This window comes from Podarcis liolepis, assembly GCF_965112155.1.
Source record: "Podarcis liolepis genome assembly, chromosome: 10".
NCBI classification, from domain to species: Eukaryota; Metazoa; Chordata; class Lepidosauria; order Squamata; family Lacertidae; genus Podarcis; species Podarcis liolepis.
Window position 1 is genome coordinate 22250807 of NC_139562.1, and position 23164 is coordinate 22273970.

The following is a 23164-nucleotide window of genomic DNA, read 5'->3' on the forward strand; positions in this document are numbered from 1 at the left end:
CGCCCCTCAGCTCCGCCAAACGCCGCAGCTGGCTGGCTGGTTGGCTGGCTGCTGGCTGGCTGGGCCATGGTGGAGCAAGCCGACGACGCGCCGCTGCTCTTCTGGGCCGAGGGCCCGGCCGTCTCCCTCCCGGAGCCCGGCGAGCCCGGCGGCTGGGGGGGCTCCTGCTCTGGCGTCAAGGGGGAGGCAGCCGCCGGCGCTGGCGGCGGCCCCAGTGGGCGCCTCCAAGAGCAGGAAGGAGCCGAGCAGGTGGAGGAGGACCAGATCTTGGCCGTGTTCGTGGTCACCTTCGATCCCCGCACGGGTAAGGGCTGCTTGCAGCGGAATCGCTTAGGGATGCCCTCGCCGGATCTCCCTTTCCCCCCGTGGAGGAGGAAGGGACTCGGATTCGCACCCAGTCCCCCCTCCCTTGCCAGCCCGGGTTGCGCGTGGTGGTGGGTGCCTTTACAGCAGCAAGACCTCAACAGGAGCTTGTGTGTGTGGTTTCTCCCCCTTTGGCTTGCTTTCTGGCAGAACCGAGTGCCTCTGACCATGCACAAAGGGCGCTCCCCTCGCCCTCCTTTAAGCTGCAGTTGCACGTCGGCATACACCTTGCCAGGAAGGAAACCAACCGGTAGGTTGGCATTAGGGATGTGTCACCTCTTTTCCTACTGCCTTGTGATGCCCAGAGAGGTTCCTAAGATAGCAGCCATGAATTCTTGGGCAGGGAAGGTGACTTGCACCTGTTTGCTTTTCCACCAGGCTTTTCCTAATGGAAAACTTAATAGTGTCTCCACCCACGGTGAGTCATGGATGCCCTTCGTGGCAGCCACCTCAGTGGTAGCTGATGATGCCCGTTGAGGGTGAAAGGTCTGATTGGTTGTAAGCAGAGAAGACAGGCAGGTGGGGCCTGGCTGAGGGCAAACTGAGGCTAGTGGGACAGTGCCATGTTTGCCCCAATTGTGTAGCATCCCCCTTCCACACAGGTATCCCTCAGAAGACATCTCCAGACGATGGAAGGGGATAGAGTCGTATGCTGTCTACCCACTGCATTCAGAGAGGCCCTGTTGGAAGCAGTAGGGCCTGCACCATTGACCCTTGACCTCTCAAACTGCAACTTCAGAGTACCACTCCTGGGACTTAGCCCAAAGCATTTGGATGCCTGGTGTGAAAAATACACATGGTTCCCCCTTCCCCACTGGTGCATCCATGAACATGGGGCATGATTCTCTGGGACATTTTCCAGTGGAAGTGCCTTTGAATTGCACAAGTGCACAGTTGTGCTTGTTCTGGTGGAGCTGTCCCAAGAGGACTTCCTAGTACCCTTAGATGCCCAGGTTGGTCTGTCCGTCTCTGCTGCTCTTAATGGCAGACCTGAAGGGATTTCTCTCTCTCCATCTTCCGTAATATTTGAGTATGGGATCACCCAATTACATTGATGGGTGTTGATTGTGGATGGACAGAAAGGGTGTATTGCTTATCACTACATATCTTAACTTGCAGCCAGGGTAGCCAATGGGGTATCCTTCATATACTGGTGGACTACAACTCCCATCAACCACAGCCATTGGCCATGCTAATTGGGACTGATGGGATTTGTAGTCCAGCATCATCCAGAAGCACTGTACTGCCTTACACAATGCGCTGCCGCAGAATGTAGCAGTGGGCTGTGGGTTTGTTTAGGTAGCTTTTGGGGAGGATCAAACAAATTCACAGAGGAAGATGGGTCTTACCAGCCATTATGGCTAAACGGAGCCATAGTCTTCTGAGGCAATATGCCACAGACTACCACTTTCTGGAGACCAAATAACAAGGAAGGGTTGTTGCCTTCAAGCCCTGCTTGTGGGCTTCCCAAAGGTGTCTTATTGGCCACTCTGGAAAGTGGAATGATGGACTAGATGGGCCTTGGGTCAGACCCCATTGCATTCTTACCTGCAAAGTTGAAGATATGTTCTGTATGAATGTTACCAATTCGGAGTAGTTGGAAGGACGTTCCTCTTAAGCAGATATAGTATGAAACCTGTTAGAGGTCACCAGCGTGCTTTCAAAGCCCTTCCCTTGTAACCAGAAGGGTCCTTTCCCTTCCACTGAAATGGGTGAATTCTGTTGTTGCCCATTGGAAAGGTTTTGGGGTGCCAGCAATAGTTTATCCAGTTTGTAAATGTGCCCATTGGCACCAAAGGGTTGGCAACCCTTGTGTTAAAATGAGAGATTCGTGGTGTCAGAAAGTTCCCAAATGCTATTGATCCTGGATGTCCTGCTCTTTAACTCCAGCTTTACAAGGATTGTTTGTGGTTACTTGGCTGGTGGGGAGAAAAATACTCTGCACGTGCTTAAAGGCATTGACGCATATTCCTGGAGTTATCTTTGCTTTTGAAATTAACAGGAAGAATTAAGCCCAGCCTTGCTTTTATAAGGATAAGCAAAACTGAGTACCATTTTTACTGTCAAGTTTCTGCAGCATGAATCTTTTTGGAGTGGCTCAATATTTCCTCATTTCTTGTGTTGTGTCCTTTACCTACATCCTGTTGCATGAATATGTGGCAGGTTTTCAACAGTTTAAACAAGTTCTTTGGAAATATATGCAAATTGTGTGGGTTTTGTTTTTTAAAATTGTTTCCTGCTTTTTCACTGGAGGTTACTGAAGGCAACTAACAACAACAATGCAATGAAATATATTAAAAATAGATAATAGCTGTGAATACACCATTAAAAAACAAGACAGGTAAAAAACATCAGTCATTTAAAAAAAGCTAGTGAAAACCAATTTCAGTATATTCACAAGCCGGCTTGTAGGCCAAAAGCCTGTTTAAGTAAAAATACATTTTGTCTAAATAAAAAAGATAACATCATAGCTGCTGCAAGATAGGGTGACAGCTGCCAGCTTGTCTTTAAAAGAGGATTAGATAAAACTCAGGGGGGATAAGTCTATCAGTGTCTACCAGCCAGGTTGGTCATGTTATGGGAGGCAGTATGAATACCAGTTTCTGGAAACCTCAGGTGGGGAGACTGCAATTGCACTCAGCTTCTGTTTGCAGTAATCCTAGGGGCATCTGCCAGGTGAAAAGTGTGATAAGCTTTTGGCCCTCTCTAACATGGCGACAGGGTGAGCTCCCGTTGCTTAGTCCCTGCTCCTGCCAATCTAGCAGTTCAAAAGCATGCAGTGCAAGTAGATAAATAGGTACCGCTCCAGTGGGAAGGTAAACGGCATTTCCATGTGCTGCTCTGCTTCACCAGAAGCAGCTTAGTCATGCTGGCCACATGCTGACCCAGAAGCTGTACACCGGCTCCCTCGGCCAGTAAAGCGAGATGAGCGCCGCAACCCCAGAGTCGTCCGCTACTGGACCAAATGGTCAGGGGTCCCTTTACCTTTAACATGACTCCTAAGCTCCTATTTAGCCTTTTTAGGCCTTCCTAAAATGACCAGGGTATCCTACAATGGCAGTCCTACAATTCTGCTTGTAAGGAATAAAGTCCTATTGAACATGAGCAAAAATGCTAAAGGATTGGGCTGCGGGGCAGCTGATTCTTTAACCAGGGTAACCTGTAGCATTGACTGATGCCATGCTCGCCTTCAACAAGTTAGTTCAAGTAGCTTATATCTTATTTGGTCCTAATTCAGGTATTGATGGCTCACCTCTCTGCCCACGCTCAGCCAAGGCAGTTTACATGCATGCATCCAGTTCTGTCTTAGCCACTTGAGTTGGCCTTGCTTGAGAGACTGTGGAGTGGCTTCTTGCTTTTGTGAAGCTCAATAATTAATGCTTCGCTTGAAGAGCACTTAACTTCAAGGGTTCTTTAAATGCCTTGCATATTCCCGAGCCATGTGGTGCAAAATCTGCTGGGTTGATTATGAAACCCGTAATGAAAAGTTCGTGGATAGGTGTGTGATGGCGTGTTAGTTCGTCCTTAGGATGTTGCTTCTGGTGGTGTTTGCATGGCTGCTGTGTTGGGGGTGGGTTGAGGAAAGGAGAAGTACTTGCAAAAAGAGCATGGTGGTCTCTCATCCTCCTGTTTGGTGAGGCTGCCTTTTCTCTCCCTCTGTGTTGGAAGTGCTTGGAGGGGGACTTCAGACTTCATATGCGTTCAGTGGTATGAATCTCTGTGTTGAATTCATTAAGAGATTTCTATACCTTTACCAAAAATGATCAATGATTGCAAAGATAATATTGAAAAAACATAATGCTTAATAAACAGAAGCAGTTACTGTAAATTACATAATTAACAATATCATAACAATGACTTAATCCACCACCTTCTAAAAGTCCAGCAAAAGAACTGGGTTTTTACCTGGCACCTAAAGTTGGAACAAAGTGTACTTCATTGGGGAGGTTGTTCTATAGGTTTAGGGCCACCACCAAAAGGGCTCTTCCTTTTCTAAGGATGCAGACATAACTGCACTGTTATCAGAGTCTACATATTTTGGCTTGGCTTTCTAGACAGTCATAGCTGGTGGTTGCCACTGACCCCTTCCCCTCTCTGTTCTGGGAAGATGTGATGTGTCTGAGTGATGTGTCAGTTATGGTCACATTGTCCTTAGCTAGGGACAACATCTGGGATCCTTGGGCATCTTTGACACGGCTTGCGCTTGATATCTGTCCCAGGCTCCTGCCCCCCAGCACTTCTTATTTCCCCCCTCCCCAGTTTGGTCCTCCCAAGCAGTGCCTGGTAGCTGAATCTAGCCACCATTTTAATTTCCCACAGCGTCTTGGGGAAGGCTTGCAGCTCAGTGACAGAACACCTGTCTTGCATCCTGAAGGCCCTAGGTTTAGTTACTGGCATCTCCAGGTGAGGGCTAGGAATATGTAGACAGTACTGAGCTATATGAACCAATGGTCTGATCTCAGTACAATGGTACCTTGGATTCTGGATGCCTTGCGAGTTGAATGTTTTGGCTCCCGAATGCCGCAAACCTGGAAGTGAGTGTTCCAGTTTGTGAACCTTCTTTGGAACCCGAACTTCTGTTTTCAGAAGCTACACTTTGGTTTCCGAATGTTTTGGAAGTCGAACGGACTTCCGGAACGGATTCTGTTTGACTTCCGAGGTACCACTGTATAAGGTATCTTCCCAGGTCACTATATTCTCCTGCAACTTTGCCCACATTTTTTGTCCCCTATGTTGCCTCCCCTGAGTTTTGGCTGCAAGTCTGTCCCTCGGATGTCTTCGGAGAAATAGTGGAGTCGTCTGTTGGTCATTTATGAATATAGACAGGCTCACTGACAGTATTAGCCTCAACCAGACTACAGTGAGGAATGGGGTGTTTTTGTTTTTAGCACTAGTGAAAAATTCAAATTACAGTTTATGGATTTATGTCCACTTGCACAAACAGTCAAGCCGCAGTCCTATCCAAATATGCAAATATAAATGCATTTAAAAGTACAAGGAAGTTACAGCAAGACGTCATTTCTAGATATTAAAAAATAAAATGATTAATGACGAAATGGTAGCTTAAATATCACACGGGCTAAGATAGCAGTTTTAAATAGAAACACCATGCACTGTTTTCTCACGTCCCCTCATGTGACAAAGTTCTTTTGCCTCTTCTGTGGAAGGAAGAGAATGACAACATCAGCAGACTCCCTCTCTCCCCCTTTCCCCTTACTGGTTACGTTCTTTGCGAATGTTGAGGAATGGGAGGAAGTAAAGTCTGGATTGCCTCGCTACTATTTCCCTGACCACAAATTTGCCGTTCTAATCTTGGGGCTGTTCAAGTTCTGCTTTTGGGCTCAATTGAAAGTCTTCCTGATGCCAGAATTAGTCACTTTGTGGAGGACTTTCCTTATCCCCTGCAAACACGCTCTATCAGTTGACATCAGCGGCTACTATTTACGATGACTATGGCCACATTCGCAGCAAACATTTCCCGGAGTGGTTCGGCACTCAGTCCTTCTTTGCAGAGAACTCTGAGAACTCTGCAGCTCTGTCAGGGGCAGAGGGGTCCCCTAGTAACTCCCAGCACCCGTCACAACCTACAGCTCCTAGGATTATTCGAGGGAAGCCATGGCTGCTTAAAGCGTGTGACTGTACGGTATGAATGTGTCAGAGGCAGCACAAATACCAGTTACAGGTGGAACTGCAGTAGGAGGGGACTATTGTGCTCCTGTCCAAGATCTAGACCTCTTCCCTTAGGGTAGAACCTGCAGCGATACCCAAATTCCCGCTGTTTAAACTGCCTTGTTTAGTTATGGGGAGCATTTTTCTTTTCCCATAGTGTCAGTGTGTCTGTAGCTCTTATGAGTACAGTATGGAATGCACTTGTGCCAGGGTTGTGGGCAGGGTGGATAAAAATCAATGATTAATAATAATAATTGGATTTTTAAAAATTTTAATCAATTTTTTTTATTTAAATTGGATTTTTAAAATAAAATGCTTTTGAAGGAAAAATCTTTCTAGAGATAGTTTTCTATTTAAGTTACATTATAGTCCAAACTCTATTAATCAGGAAATAAGGATTTGTTTTAAGTTTTTCATGTGTGCTAAAACTCTGCCTAAGTTTTTTTAAAACAAACAAACAAACAAACAAACAAACAAAAACATGGATACATATGCTATAATGTTATTGCTTTAGTTAAATAAATTGTTTAACTAAACTAAACTAAAATTGTTAGATAAATTGTTTAAATTGTTATTAAGGAAATGATTATTTTCTCCTTCTAATAAAGTACAGCAGAAAAGTTGTCCAAATATAAACAGTTCACTTATTAAACCTCAAAACAATTTCATAATTATCTCTCTATGTATTTCTAATAGTATAACCAAATCAGTCTTTTTTGATATAACTGTATTATTCCAAAAATGAAACCTCCCTCTGGTTGTAAATATTAAGATTATACTAGCAAGAATGAGTCTTTTTGTAAAAAAGAAAAGAAAAAAGATTTAAATCAAGTCTTACTGACTAGTGATTTAAATCAAGTCTTACTGACTAGTGATTTAAATCAAATCCACCCTGGTTGTGGGAGTAATTTATGGGTGCATCTCCTCAGCGAAGCGCATGCCACTCCATTTTGTAAATACTGTTGTTTTGGCTTTATTGTTGAGTGTGCATTCCGCAGAACGCAAGGGAGAGGCAGAAGCTGAAACAGGGAAGGAGGAAAGTTTAACTGGGAAGTCGTCTGCACTTTACATTTAAATCGGTATGATACCACTTGCGGGAAACCAAGGGTCAAGACTGTTTAAAGGGGCATGATAAGGCTTCAAATGTACAATGCAGGTGTGACCCAGATATTTGCTGTTTGTGGGAAGAGTGCAGAAGCAGCTCTCTTCCCCGCCCAGAAGAAATAACTATGCAGTGACTGACCTTCCTTTACCTGAGTCCACTGTTGGACAGAATGAAGCAGTCGCCTCAGGTGGTTGATTCTGGAAGTTATGAAAGGGCAGCAAATTATTCACTATTTAATTTATTATTACTGCCAGGGGAGAAATGGGAGAGGCGTTTGTGGACATTTGCGGTTTCAAAATGTTTTGATTGGCTTTGTGTGCCGTGCGCTTTGACTGGAAACAGGGCACCATTCACTGCTCGGACTTGGGTTGCAAAATGTTTTGGGTTGGTTCTGTCTGGGTCAGCTTCAGCCGATATTGGACTGTGGCTTGGCCAGATGTGGGGGGTTTGGAGGACCTTATTAGACCCATGTGCTCAAGTTCCCTCCTGCTGATTGATGCTTTGCTGTTACTGACACCAGGTATTGGACGACTGCATGGAGCAAGATATAAAAACAGAAAAAGACCAAGGGATTCCTCAGCCTCCCGTCATTGTGGTTTCCCTTTCAATGTCGCCATGTGCAGGGCTGGAGAATAATGCATAATAGCCAAGCCTCTCTACCTTCAAATCTCTATGGTAGGATACCATATATTGCTGCACTGTTTGGCTGACATATGCCATTGAACATGCAATAAGAGCATAAGAGTTTGCTGGATCAGGCCAGAGCCCATTTAGTGCAGCATCCTGCTCTCACAGTTGCCCACCAGATACCTATGGGAAACCTGCAAGCATCACCTGAGTACAAGGGCACTTTCCTCTCCTATGGTTTCCATCAACTATTGTTTCATTGAGTTTGTGACTCCTGGACTCAGGGTTTGGGTGAAAACCTATTTTAAGGAGCAGTCCTGTTCTGTTGCAAAGACAATAGATTATTTCAGACGCATCCCAAGTTTGAGTCCTGAGGAGTCTCACACCCAACCTCCTCTCCCTTTTCTCTCTTAAGGCTATCCTGGTTTGCAGGCATGTGAAACCATGGTTTGCCTGTTTGGACAAAAACCAGGAAACTATGACTTGCAAGAAACCCAAACAGGACGTGATTAATCTCCAGATGTGAGGGGAGCATGATGGCCGTTCATTTGATGTCCAAACTATATTTTGGCTTTACGTTAGAACAGCCCCAGGGTTACTTATCCTGTGTCGGTGAAGGTGATGGGGAAACTGCCAGAAGAGCATTTCTAATAACCTAGCTTTTATGAACAGGGTTCAAATGTGGGAGCCAGGTTGTGGGTTCAGTGATCCCGTCCCACCCCACCCCACCCCAAATGACCAAAAAACCCCAAGCACCCTCATTCTTGTTTTAAACAGCTGTGTCCTCCTCAAAGCAAACAAAACTGATTACTTAGGAGGCTTCTAATTAAAGCACTGAGCTTGCTTGACACAGCACACTTCTTCCTACTTGGCATGTTATATATCACACACACACACTTGGTGTGACTTGGTGAGAGAATGCCTTTCCCAGAGGAGGCTGACCATCTGTTCGGTGCCATTAGCCAAACTTACCTGCGTCTGCCAGGCAAGGGCTTGCCTCAGCACCTTGCTCCATGAGCATGAAATGGGTGACGTGGCAAGAAAAATGTGCGTCTGGGTGAGTAGGTGGGGAGAGATACAAATCAGTTGGGCAAGACAAAGAGCAAACAAAGGAGTGACTTCATGTGAGCCTGCCGGGCCTGGGGGAGAGAGCAGGAAAGGGACAAATGTTTCCCAAGCATTGGACGCACTATTTTTCAGGATTTGGGATGGGGGAGAAAGGGTCTACCCAGCACTTCCTGGGCTTTAATGCCCAGGCTGCTTGTTTGTTCTCTTGATTCCATCTATGAGAATGGGAATTTCTGCTGGATTGTCTGTAAAGTTGGTTCTTTGCTATTTTTATTATTTTGGGTTATTGGGGTGTTGGGGGGGGTGTCGGTCTGCATATTTTAACGTTGTGTTGTGTACCGCCTTGGGAGCCTTCAGGTTGAGAGACGGAATACAAATTGAAACAAGAGAATTAAGTGGTTTATACATTTGGTCACCCAGTTCCAAATCTAGCTTTCTTCACCTGTTGAACTGGTGCAGTTAAAGCACCAGTTTTGAACAGTTTACTATACCACTTCGTCTCTCATCCCCCCTCCCCCCCGGCTGCAAAAAACCCCCCACACCTCTAATCAAGATCAGGTTTTCATTTATAGTTAAACAGAAAGGATGAGAGTGCCAGAACTTGAACCCATAGCAGGGAGAGATGCAGTTAAGTGGTTTAACAAGTTGCCACCACAGCCCTGTTTAGCGTCAGTATTCTTCCTTCCTACCTCCCCATCCTGTTCCTTGTGTTTGTTCTGCTTAAGACAAACACAAATTTGGAGGCGAGATAACGCTGCAGGCAGCTGAGCATTTCATCCTGGCAAACAAGCTCTTCTCTCCGCTTCCCACACCCAGCTGTTCATCTCCAAAGCTTTCGGAAAACTGGTGCAACTCCCAGCGATACAGAGTCAGGGAAGCTCACTGGAGAACCTTGGGTCATTCGTTGCCTCTCAGCCTGACCTACCTTGCAGAGCAATGTTACAAACTCAGATATATAAGCTAATTCCCAAATGCCACCTTAAACACTAATTAATGTCACTACAAGGGAATGTCAATACGATACGATACGATAATCTTTATTGTCATTGTCCCATACAGAACAACGAAATTGAAAAATAAATAAATCTACATAAGATATTCAAAACCAACAAGCCTGCCATCCCTAGATAGCCTAGCCTAGTCTAGGGAACTCTCTCTGTTTTGCAATGAAATATATTTATTTATTTATTATTAATAATTTCATTTCTATATCGCTTTATATTTTAAATAAAAAACCTCAAAGCAGTTTACAACACATTCAGACATCAAATAAACCAATCCGGAATAAAATTCAAGCTTCCAGGAAAATATTTCAGTTCCTTCTCTAAGTGACTATTTGCCTTCCCCATATCTATTTACCTACTTAATTTATAGAGCTGCCGCATAGCAGGAGTACCCTAGGAAGGCAGTGTGGTGTAGTGGTTAGATTGTCGGACTAGGACATGGGAGATCAGGGTTCAAATCCCCACTTGGGCTCACTGGGTGACCTTGGGCCAGTCACAGCCTCTTTACCAGGGTTGCTGGAGGGATTATCTGAGGAGGGGGGGTGAACCATGGTCGTACTCCTTGGAGAAAAAGGTGAGATATAAATGCAATAAATAAGCCCTTCTGCTTACCTGCTTAAGAAATATTTTTTTTGGGGGGGGGCAGCCAGATAGAGATGTCAGCCGCCACCCTATCATCCAGAGATCTCAACTTGGTCGCAGTTGGACCTGCGCCAGTCGCAAAATGTGCCTGGCCCCTGGCTAATTTCTAACACTGTTGTAGCGATTAAACAAGGTGGGGAGAACTGTGAACATCACCTTGAGCTCCTTGAAGGAGATATCAAGGTAATAAATACATAAATAAACTCCCATTATTCCCCACCTATTTGCCAATGCTGACTGGGACTGATGGGAGTTGCGACTCCAGTCGTGTCTGGAAGGCCACAGGTTCCCCATCCCTGAATTATCAGATGTTCTTCAATGTATTTTGTTGTAAAAGGAGGAATCAGAAGGAGGCTGCTTGCTTGAGGTGAGGCACAGCTTCTCAAGTGAAGTAGTTAGATACCAGAATGAAAGATGATGCATGTTAAACAGGCAGCTCTTGGGAGAAAGAGAATGTGGTTTCTGTAATAATAATTTTCTTCTACCTACTAAGTTAAGACGGCTGAATGTATGAAGCTTTGCTTTCCGTGAAGCAAATAATATTGCTTAACTAGGCCCAGGGCTTACTCAGGCTCCTGAAGGAACATGATAGGCAACGCTTGATTTCAGCAGCTAAATATAATTTTATTGATCGATGTTTGCGCATGCAATGGGAAATTTCTATATAAAACACAACCCGATTGGCAACAACATAATAGCGAGGCAATTGACATCTTTGTGGGCTTGATAGCTTTTCCAGTGTACGGATCCCAGTGGATAGAGGGTTGTTGTTTTTTTAGGGCAGAGGATTGGAACAGGGAAAATAAAGCTCTTACTTTTGGGGGCCTAGAATCTAAGCTTGTCATTTCTGCCCACCTGAGATAAACAGCCTGCAATCATCAGCTAAAATTTACAACCGTTGCAGTGGGTGCTTTTCAAGTATTTTCCCCACCCTTTGCTATGCTGGTCGTGTTTCACCTTGAAAAGTATTGAGTGTGGCAGTGTCTATTTTGAGGATCAGCCTTCGCAGTCTCTCTTGGAGAAAAAAATGTTGTGTTTTTGGTGGAGCTAGGTTTCGTAAGAGGCAACCTTCGACCAACGTCACCCTTGTGACTAAGTTCACCCAGGGGGCAGTGTGGTGTGGAAAGCCAGTCTGATACCATGGTTAAGAGCAAGCATAGGCAAACTCGGCCCTCTGGATGTTTTGGGACTACAACTCCCATCATCCCTAGCTAACAGGACCAGAAGTCAGGGATGATGGGAGTTGTAGTCCCAAAACATCTGGAGGGCCGAGTTTTCCTATGCCTGGTTAAGAGTGTCAAATCATGACCATACGATCTAGGTTCAAATCCCAACTCAGGTGTGATGGACTGGTTGGATGTGGCAGAGTGGTGGGAGGCAACAGTTGGGGAACCCTAAGGGAAGAAGACTCAGAGCCTGGGAAGTGGTGGTGGGACGACGATTAGTGGGCAGAGGGAGAAGAGGGAGCAGACTGGGAAGAGGAGGTGTCAGAGGCTGAAGAGGTAACAGGACTTAGTGAGCAGGAAGAGGCTGTGACAGAGAGCAGTCCAGAATCAGTGGCAGAAGCAGAGGATGGAGATAAGGCAGGCCAAGAGCCAGCGCTGGTGAGGAATCACAGGTGTCTCCCCCTCCTGCTGCAACTAGCTCCCTCCTTTCCCCCTTGGTCTCCCAGAACCAAAAGAAGCATGGAAAGGGTTGAGAAGTTAGCTTCACACAGGCACAGTTTCAGATGGCATGGGGAAAACCCTGGAGAAGATGGGACTTAGGCAGCTGTGGAGAGGCAGGGGCCTGCAGTCTCCTCAACTGCTTCACGGGGGCAAGACCGACCAGAGATGAGTTGCTGTGCTCATTAGGCTTGGCACTCCTGTGCAGACCCTGTTTTTTGCTAATAAAGAGTCAACTCCAACTTGCTCAGTGTGATTTACTGGTGGCTGGCTCCTGTCATCAGACCGGTGACCTTGGGCCGAATCACTTTCTCAGCCTAACCTACCTCTCTGGGTGGTTGTGAGGATGACATGAGCTCCTCCGATGAAGGGTTGGATAACTGTGTAATCAATAAAGATAACTAAAAGGACAAGGCCAAAAGGAAAGGGGACAAGGCGCAGGAGAGGCACAGATTTTAAGGAGGGACTATAACTCAAGAGGACTGAGCTGAGACAGGTTTTCCATGTGGAAGATCCATGGCACCTCCAGTTTAAAAGGATCAAGTCAAAAATCTTATCTTTGCTTCAGCCCCTTGAGAGTTCTGGCCTATCAGAGACAACACTATTGCACTAGATGGATTTATATAAATAGTTTAACCCCACTTTTCAGCTGACAAAGGGCTCCCAAAGTGCCTTTCAAATATCTCCATTAAATCAGCTCCTGCCCCCAGACTTGCAGTCTAAAAGACACGACACAAGAGGAAAAGGGATTGGGCAGGAGGAAGGGGGAAAGTGAGCTCAGGCATTATATCTTAGTTACGGAGGTCTTGTAAAGACCAGCAGCAATGGAAAACTGTTCAAGGAGGGAAGGAGGCAAAAACTGCTCTTCTTTCAGCTGAGCTGATGGAGTGGCTCTGCTTCCCGTCTCTCTTTCTGCTCTATAATAATCATAATCATTTATTTATACCCTGCCCATCTGGCTGGGTTTCCCCAGCCACTCTGTTTGGATCTGAGAGGTTGGTGTGGGACTTTTGAGCTGAGGAGCAATTTGCCATTCATAGCCTCTTCTTCCTCCCCATGGCTAGCAGAATTAGTGACCTGGCATGACTGTTGCAGGCCCGTCTGCATAATACGTTCGGGCCAATTGCCTTGCTGTTTGTGTCCAGGTGTGTGTTCATGCTGCGTTCTCCCCTCTCCTCCACAGGTAACATGGTTGAGTGGTGTTTGCCGCAAGACATTGACCTGGAAGGCGTCGAGTTCAAATCCATGGCCAGCGGGTCCCATAAAGTTCAGTCGGATTTCATGTGAGTGTACAAAACGTCCCCAGGGTCCTGCTTGTGCTGTTCAATTGTGCGTATCCAGAAAGCACACGGCACAGACTGTCCCTGATGAAATGGACGAGGCGGTTACCATTGTAAGACTAACAGGGTATATTCGTTATATAGTCATTTATTTGTTGAATTTATACCCTGCCCTTACTCCCCTGTTTGAGTGCATATTGCAAGGGCTTTGGGGCGACCGGGGGGGGGGGAAGGTTTGCCCTGTGCACAGATATACCCTTCACCCCCACCGGTGCCCTGGTTGATGCAGATGGAGTTACCCGTTGGAGGCAGCCCTTTAGTCGTGAGCAGAGCCAGAGCTGATGATGGGGAGAGCCCAGAGACTAAACATTCTGGATTAACTAGCCCAGCATAAAGACTGCCCTCCTTCAACTCTCATCATGTTTTTGATCTATGGGCTACTTTTAAAATGAGGGTGCATTTTAAATTGCATTTTAACCTGTATTTTAAATTGTTTCCCCCACCCCCTAGTATATTTTTACTGTAATTTTACCGGTGTTATCTGCCCTGAGCCCGGCTCTGTCCGGGGAGGGCAGGGTATAAATAAAATAATAATAATAATAGTAATAATAATAATAATAATAATAATAATAATAATAATAATAATAATAATAATAATTTTATTATTATTTCCTAGTCCTGGGCAGGTCTACTCTGAAGTAAGGCCAACTTGGTTTCGTGGAGAACTAGGCAGAGAGATTTATTTTCTTTTAGCACAACGGACCAATCCAGCTGCTGTTCTGGAAAGCAAGCAAATGCGATTTGCGTCCAAATTCAGTGCGTCTTTAGCGCACACACATGCGTATCTGGACAAATCATAGAATTGTAGAGTTGGGAGAAACTCTGAGGGTTATCTAGTCGAACCCCCTGCAATCCAGGAAGCACTGTGTCTTCCTCCTGCTTTTTCTGCATGCCTCCCCCACCCAATTTGCCTATTTTATTCCCATTCCATCTTCCTTTCCAGTTACTTCCGGAAAGGCCTTTGCTTTGGCTTGGCCTGTTTCGCCAACATGCCTGTGGAGAGCGAGTTAGAGCGTGGCGCTCGGATGAAGTCCGTGGGGATTCTTTCTCCCTCCTACACCCTGCTATATAGATACATGCACTTCCTGGAGAACCAGGTCAGGTACGTTATTAGAAAAAAGGGAGAATGGGAGGGAGATTGTTACTGGACCATAAAGTGGTTTGGGAGAAATGTTTGGTTCATGCTGGAATACCGTGGTGGCTTTTCTGGGATGGTTTCATATGTGACTTGGATGACACGCTTTGCCAAGTCATTTTCCAGCGGAGGCGTGTAGAAGTCAGACCACCTCTGTTGTCTTTTAGGCACTTGTTGAAGACTCTTCCCTTTCTAGCAAGCCTCCCAAGTGAATGTTGTTGGTATATGTACTGAGCATGAAACAAATTACAGTGGTACCTCGAGTTAAGTACTTAATTTGTTCCGGAGGTCCGTTCTTAACCTGAAACTGTTCTTAACCTGAAGCACCATTTTAGCTAATGGGGCCTCCTGCTGCTGCCGCGCCAATTTCTGTTCTCATCCTGAAGCAAAGTTCTTAACCTGAAGCACGATTTCTGGGTTAGCGGAGTCTGTAACCTGAGGTACCACTGTATATATATGTAATTGTAGTTTTAATGGTTTTATGCACAGTGCCTTTTTTGCTTTTATAAATGCAGTCGTTTTGACTGTTTTTATGTTTGCGATTGTTTGCAACGTGCTCTTGTTTCATTGCAAACCACCGCAAGGTGCCTCGTAGGAAGCAATTCGTAAGTGAAATACATAACGGCACTGAAAAGATGCATGCATGGAGGCTGGATGCTACTGTTTAGGCCACCAGGTGCTTAAGCTTGGAAGCTGTGCTGCACCAGGAGCCATGTGGGAGGGTGCTGTTTCACTCAGGCCCTGCCTTTTTGACTTCCCAAAGGCACCTGGTTGCTCCCTGTGAGAACAGCAGGTTCTTCCTGTGTTCTTATAGGAAAGGAATCATGTGACCACCAAAGAGGGACCAGCAAGAGGGACCCTCAGGTGCCACTGATGCAAAACTGATAGCGTTGGCTTGTAAAGGGAGGGTTGTTCTCTGGTTACCCTTTGTGACTCGCTTTCCTGCTTGCCTTACAGACATCAGCTGGAGATGCCAGGGCATTACTCTCACTTGGAGGCATTTTATGATGACAAGAAAGGGGTCCTCCCTGCTGGCACTCTGGTTTCCCAGCAAACCGTTCACTGGCTGCCTTCCATCCACAGATACATGTACCCAGAGATGAAGGTGAGAAATAGGCTGCGGTTATTGATCTTCGCATGAAGGCAGAGCGTGCCAATGATCCATACTGGTCAGATGCCATGAAGTAGCTTCAACTAGTGGCCAAGGTGGATCTCTGGAGGCCTCTTGCATTCTGTGACAGTAGGGCATGAAACTTAATTTTTGCAAATTTATTCAGTGAGGGGCCTTAAAAAATGTTTTTGGATGTTAGTACGGTAATTCAAAACTGACATTATGTTTGTGACTGGGCACATTTAGCTTGGTTAGTGTTATGTTTGTTGAAGATGCACATAAACTGCTTTTGGAAAACTGAATAATTTTAGTTTCGCCTTATGAAGATGTCATTTACTGCTAAATAAATAAATAGATAGATAGATAAATAATATAAATATATACAACTATAAGTACTTGGCAACCATTTTTTAATGATTTCTCTGCAATTTTGCACAAATTTTACTTACCAAGCAAAACCAAATTATATTAATTTAGCCAAAATATCTTGAATTCCCAAGTCAGGTTACAACTTTTTAGCAGCCCTCATTTTGGGAATTGGAAAGTTGGGAAATTCAGTGCACTCTAATCACCCAGTTTACTGCTCTAGTTCACAACGAGGAGTAGAGCAGGTGTTCTACAGAAAAGTGTTTTTGTTTGTTTGTTTGTTTATTCCATTTTTATCCACCTCCATCTCCTCCTCCAAAGAGTTCAGGGCAACGTACATGAATCTTCCCCACCTTCCGCAATGTACCCTCACAACCTTGTGTGTTAGGATAAGCTGAGAGCGAGGGTGTTGGCCCCAGGTTGCAAAGTGAGCTGTGTGGCTCATTGCTTCTGTTTGCCTGAAAGGATAGAAGTTTCTGGACATTCGAAGCCCAAGGGCACTTCTCCCTTTTCTTGGATCTGTTGTTTGTTTTTAGCAGTCATCACCTCAGCAGCAAAAATGGGAGCCATCTTGTTTCAGTTTCGTTGCTAACTCCCTGCCCCCCTTTTTTATCTGGCTGCAGATCACGCACCCTGCAGGCTGTATGTCTCAGTTCATTAAGTTCTTTGGCGAGCAGATCCTGACTCTCTGGAAGTTTGCCTTGCTTCGGAAACGCATTTTGATATTTTCCCCGCCTCCTGTCGGAGTGGTCTGCTATAGAGGTACGTAGAAAATGGGAGATGTGGCCCGTGTTATCAAATCACGCATGGTGAAAGTTTCTCCCCTCTGCTGTTTGTTTGCTTGAAATGTTTCTTTCTAAACGCCTACACCAACAGATTCCAAAGCGGTGCATGAAACTGTGAATAAAACGTAATCCACACAAGATAATTGCTGCTGGTTTGAGACAGCAAACGCAAAACCACAAAATGCAGCGAGAGAAAAGAAATGCCTCCAGCCAGAACAAAACAGGGCAGCATTTCAAACAATCTGAACGCTAATGCGCAGGTTGTCACATCTGACAAACTATTCACCCCTCTGGTTTCAGATAGTACATGGTAGGCCAGGAGACAAATTTCCATGACCTTCTAGAGGCTATGCTGGCTCATTTACCCAGAGCAAAAGCCTCCAGAGAGGCTAGTTTGGTCAGAACAGAGTATACAATTCCAAAGTTAACAATAAATACATTACTACTGATAAATGAGCTGCCACAGCTACTAGAGGGCCATGAAAATTTGTGTCCTGGGCTTTTTAGTTAGCACCCATGTGCTGTCTGAAACCATTGGTTCCCAGATGCGATTTTTTTTTCAGCTCTCCTAACCCTAGTTAGGGCTTTTTTACGTTTTACAGTGCAACCCTTTGCCCATTCAGCAGTAAGTCGCATGGAGTTCAGTGGGACTTACTGCCAGGTAAGTGGGTATAAGATTGCTGCCTTATTGTGACACTTCTTGGCTGAGTTTTGGGTATAATGGCCAGGGGGGAACCAAGCACATGTTCTGTGCTCCGTAGGTGAGAAAGTGGAGCTGTTCATTCATCATATAAATCTTAGCTGAGTCCTTGATCTTAGTTGGTACGCTGTGTCTTGTGGAAAGGATCTTCTTACTGATAACTCATAAATTGTTTCATGAAAAGAACTCTCCTGTTTTTAAAACCAACAAGTTTTTAAAAACATAATAATAAAAGATTTGATGATAAGACAAAAATAACATTTGGATTTTTTGTGTCCCTGTTTGCTCATGAAGGCAACTGTTTCAGAAACGATGAGTGCCTCCACATGGCTCTGTTTACAGACTTGGCGCTGCTTGTGCATGCAAGGTTTGCATCCACACAGCATTGTACTCATCAAAATGCCATCATGGGGACACGGGTGGTGCTGTGGGTTAAACCACAGAGCCTAGGACTTGCTGATCAGAAAGTTGGCGGTTCGAATCCCCGCGATGGGGTGAGCTCCCGTTGCTCGGTCCCTGCTCCTGCCCACCTAGCAGTTTGAAAGCACGTCAAAGTGCAAGTAGATAAATAGGTACTGCTCCGGTGGGAAGGTAAACGGTGTTTCCATGTGCTGCTCTGGTTCGCCAGAAGCGAAGCGGCTTAGTCATGCTGGCCACATGCTGACCCAGAAGCTGTACGCTGGCTCCCTCGGCCAGTAAAGCGAGATGAGTGCCGCAACTCCAGAGTCGTCCGCGACTGGACCTAACGGTCAGGGGTCCCTTTACCTTTATGTGTGTGTGTGTGTGTGTGTGTGTGTACACACACACACACACACACACACACACACAAAGTTTTAATCCAGATGTACAGTTTCTGCCAAAAATCCAGTGGGTTACAAATAAATAAAAAGGAAATAGTGAATCTGCATTAAAGGCAAGGGAGCAGGGATATGGGGTAGCATTTTGATGAAGACAATGTCATGTAGACTGAAGACCATGCCTTCTCTCTGCCCTTGTCTGCAGTTTATTGCTGCTGCTGCCTTGCCAATGTCTCCTTGCCTGGAATCGGTGGGACTGTTCCCGAGTCCAAGCCTTTCTTCTACGTCAATGTGGCTGACATTGAAATGCTGGAGACGGAAGTGTCGTATGTGGCCTGTAAGTATGAAGCATCCCATGTGGGGGGGGGGGGACGGGACAGTCCTCCAGGCCTCTCTAGCATAGCCCTCAGTACTCTTCCTGAGGCCACGCCCCTTCCTGGCCCTGCTCTGCACTCTCCGCTACCGCTTTGCCTGGCTGGAACAGGCACCTTAACTGTGACATTGAGTCTTGCTTGCCTGGATGAATGATGGAAAGAAGAGTGTGCATGCATAGGACCCTCTGGCTTTTGAGCACTTGAAAGGCAGCCTGCTGTACAACAGTAGTAAGACCCACACCAATTGTTCCACCCACTTTTCCTTCTGGCTCTGCCAACCATTGGAATGTGGCCTCCAGAAGATTTCCCATGATGCAGTGCAGCTGAGGCTGAAAAAGGTTCCTCACACCTTTTCTATAGGCACATGTTTGCTTGCTTTGTCACCCCGAGATTCTCCAGCTCTGCTTGTGCAAGGGTTTGGGCTGAAGTCAAGAAGAAACTGTTACATACAGTATTATTATTAATAATAATAATAAATAATTAATGGTATATTCTTCATCCGTAGATCTCAGGGCTGTACACAACATAAAATTACACAATTAAAAATACAAAATACATAATAAAAATAAGAACAACAGCAAACCAAGAATCCCCCCTCCCACAACACAGTTAAAATTGGATGTCAATCAGCCCAAAGGCTTGGTTGAAGAGGAATGTTTTCGCCTGGCACCTAAAGGTGTACAGTGGTACCTTGGGTTAAGAACGTAATTCGTTCTGGAGGTCCGTTCTTAACCTGAAACTGTTCTTAACCTGAGGTACCATTTTAACTAATGGGGCCTCCTGTTGCCACCGCGCAATTTCTGTTCTCATCCTGAAGCAAAGTTCTTAACCTGAGGTACTATTTCTGGGTTAGTGGAGGCTGTAACCTGAAGCGTCTGTAACCCGAGGTACCACTGTATAATGAAGGTTCCAGCCGAACCTCCCGGGGGGAGCATTCAAACAACAGGGAGCCACTGCAGAGAAGGCCTGTTCTCGTGTTGCTACCCTGCAGCCCCCTCGTGGAGCCTTGCCTTAACAGTGGGTACCTAAGGGATCATGCATTCAGCAGTTTTCTAGGACTACGCTGTTTCACTGTGTGTGTAGGAGGCTGCATGTGGGGATGCTTTGTGGCAGAGTGGCATACAAATAAACTGATGGTTATGAATACTGATTTCACTAACAGCCCAACCCGTTCTCTTCCTCTGTTTCCGGCAGGCACAACAGAGAAAATCTTTGAGGAGAAGCGGGATCTCTATGACGTCTACGTGGATAACCAGAATGTGAAGACCCACCACGAGCATCTGCAGCCGCTCCTGAAAATTAACAGCGCCGACAAAGAAAAGTACCGGAGGCTTAATGATCAGAGGTAGCAGCAGCAGAAGCTTTCCCTGGTGGATTCTCCCCATATCTTGAGTGTGGGGGCATTGTTTCCAGATTATTCCCCACTTCTGAGCACTTCATCTGGACTCCAGAGCATATGTGTGGCCTTGGAGGTCTCTGTGATGACTGGTCTTAAGACCAGGAACGTGAAAATTAATTATTAAAAAAACACACCAGGTGTCAAAATTAAATAGTGTGCTTTTCTGAACTTAGACTTCCTTAGCTGTAGACTTCCACCAAATACTCATCTGTTTGCTGTAGTTCAGTGATGGAGAACCTTCATCAGCTTGAGGGCCAAATTTCCTCATGCACAAGCTTCAGGGTAATGCAGGTAATGGGCTAGAGGTAAAAGTGGGTGGAGCCACAGGTGTGACTCTTACCTCGATACAGTAAAAGCTAGAGATACCCACACTCGTATCTCCATCCTCCACCCAGAGAAGAATACTCAAGGAGGGTCCAGAGGAGGGTCACTGAGGGGTGTAGCCTGGGAATAGGGGGTGTGGTCCTGGAAGAGTCCTGAACACCAGGCAGAGAGGCCCAGAGGGCTGCATTTTGCACCCAGGCCTAAGGTCCCCCACTTCTGCTGTGTGGCCTTGGTCATCTTGGGGCAAGTTGGAATACAGGGAAAGAGATGGTTGGTCCCCTAGATATACAAGGCTCTCAAGCTCTTCAGATCTTTGTAGATCAATGGCATCACTTGGAATTGCCTTTGGAAGTCTCTAGAGGAGTCATTCGAGAGGCAGCAGTTTTGATGTGACAGTTGTGTTTCTCTATCATTCAGACAGATGCTGATGTACTCCCAGGAAGTGGACGGAGACTGCAGTTCTTGTGAAGAGGACCTTTTTATCCTGTGAGTTGTTCATGTGGGATTCTTCAGAGCAGGGGTGGGCAGTAGCTGGCACGGGATTTACTGGGAGATTTGTGGCAGATCACCAATGGTTTGGGGCTCCCAGTTGTTTAGCAATAGTGGCAACAAAAGGGCAGCAGCACCCAGTTTTCCCCAAGCCATACTGTTTTTTTGTGGGTGGAAGGACTGTAAGGTCTATTGAATTCTGGAACTCAAAACAAAATTCCAAGGCTCAAAATCCTCTCGTTCTGTTTTTGCAGTACATTTCTGTTGGTGGTTCTGGCAGTCCTAGTAAAAAATAGAGCCTGGAGGTCTGCGTATCCCTACTTTTTTCATTTTTTCCATTATTTTTTTTAAAGTAAGATTTTATTAAAACTTTTCCTAATACATTGCAATAAAAAACCCCCACAAATCTAAACCAAAACAAAGAGAAAAGAAGGCTAGTGTAGTATATCAAAGAGGGGATCTGCTTTGGGCTTCACACCTCTCCATTTTGCATTATCTCTGAAGGTTCTTCATGGAGCAGAACAACCGGATATTCCAGACGCTGATGGAGGTGTCAGCCAGCCAGGACAAGACCTTGACAGCTGACCACGCCCGAGGAATGGGCTTGGACCCCCAAGGCGACCGTAGCTTCCTCATGGACCTACTGGAAGTCTATGGCATTGATGTCATGCTGGTCATTGATAACCCTTGTTGTACATAAAGCGGAGAGCGGCGGCGGCAGAGCAGGAGACGGAGAACACAAGTGCGAGAGGACGGCAGCCACTTGTTGCCAAGACTACTGGAAGCACCAGGGCAGCCTTGCAGGAACTCACCACAGCTTGAATCGTGAAGGATTGCCTTTTATTTATGAGAACCCTCTACAGAAAGTGTTATTTATATTCACACACACACACTTACACACTTTTAACCATTGCTCTTGGAGATAACTTAAGTTGTGGCTTCTCTCTTCCAGGACAGACTGCGCAGTCATACTGCCTCTCATTGTGTTCTGTAAAACTGATAGTCTGCTTCCTCCCTTCCCTTCCTCCCTGCCTGCTCTTAAACAACCCAGCACATGCAGTTGTGAGAGCCTAAATTCGGGTGGGTGGGGAAAGCACTTTACTCTCTTGGGGACCAATGTGATTTTTTTTTAAAAATATAACACTGCTTTGAGCCTTCGTGATTTGCGTAGTTGACCTCCCCCATCAGATTTCCTTTGTGTTCTCTCATAGCGTACACAGTCCTATCCCAGTGGTCCTCCAGGTGTTGCCTGATTCTCATCCTCCATCACCCCCTGACCATTGGGCCATTGCCGGCTGCAGTCCAGCCTTACCTGGAGGGCCCCAGCCAATGAGCCGCTTTATGCAAAAGATACTTGAATTCTACCTGTATGTTGTGAAAGGGTTAGGCTTTCGTTGGGACAGGTTTTAGGGGGTCAACATTTTCTCCCGTGTCCAGTCATTCAAAAGGAAGTCCTTTCCTTCCCTTGACTGAATGATAGGAACGATCTGTTGTTATTGCTTTTTTGACTAGCTTTGTTTAGAAGATCCCACTTGGAAGGAATATCCTCTTGCTAGTCCCTGCTGAGTCACAGCATTTGCCTCCTTGTTCAAAGGGAAGGTCCAACACCAAGTGACCCCTCTCTCTGCCCCCGCCCTCTGCAAGCCAGAGCAGCCGGCTATGGCATTCGTACAGAGCCCCCGGTCGTCTCACGGAATGTTGACCCGTACACCACTAATCCGCTGCCACCAACCAGGTCCTCCCCGGTAAATCACTTAGTCTCACTCAGGTTCTCAAGTTAACAACGAAGATTGTAATTTATTGCAAACACACATAAACTTTAAATGCATTCAAAACACTGTTACCCTTTACCCTTTTAGTCTTATTTTATCCTATCTCTAACTCTTCTACCTCCCCTCACACAAGAACCAACTGCACTAACTGTCTCTCTATTTCCATCTGTCTTCCAACTGCTTTTTCCCAACTGTCTAAACCTCTGGCTAAGCCTTTTAAAAACAGGTAGGCTCCGCCCCTCTTGCTTTTCTATTGCTCTACCTATTAACCCTTTCTCTCCCCCTGTACAGACATTTCCAAAAGAACGGGCAAACGCCACACTGACCTTGTCCCTTGCTCTCAGATGTGCTTTGCAGAATCTGCCGGCACAGTCTGCATCTTTAGCAGTGCACATCTCAGCCTTAGTCTAGATTATGTCTGCTTGACTT

At 45.8% G+C, this 23164-nt stretch overlaps 2 protein-coding genes across 2 annotated transcripts in view; one reads left to right on the top strand and one right to left on the bottom strand.

The window, feature by feature from the left end:
* Positions 1-8757, bottom strand: part of WEE2 (WEE2 oocyte meiosis inhibiting kinase) — a 28381-nt gene extending 19624 nt beyond the window's left edge. Inside the window, exon 1 of the mRNA XM_083462016.1 lies at positions 8738-8757. The gene's annotated coding sequence lies outside the window, so the exon portion shown is untranslated. The remainder of the gene's footprint in view (positions 1-8737) is intronic.
* On the top strand, positions 52-22806 carry DENND11 (DENN domain containing 11). The gene is made up of 9 exons (XM_083462063.1): positions 52-304; positions 13327-13426; positions 14427-14585; positions 15576-15723; positions 16719-16857; positions 18583-18714; positions 19946-20096; positions 20892-20960; positions 21468-22806. Exons 1-9 carry the CDS (start codon positions 67-69, stop codon positions 21661-21663), a joined length of 1332 nt encoding a protein of 443 aa, XP_083318189.1. The 5' UTR covers positions 52-66; the 3' UTR covers positions 21664-22806.
* Positions 22807-23164: the final 358 nt, after the last annotated feature.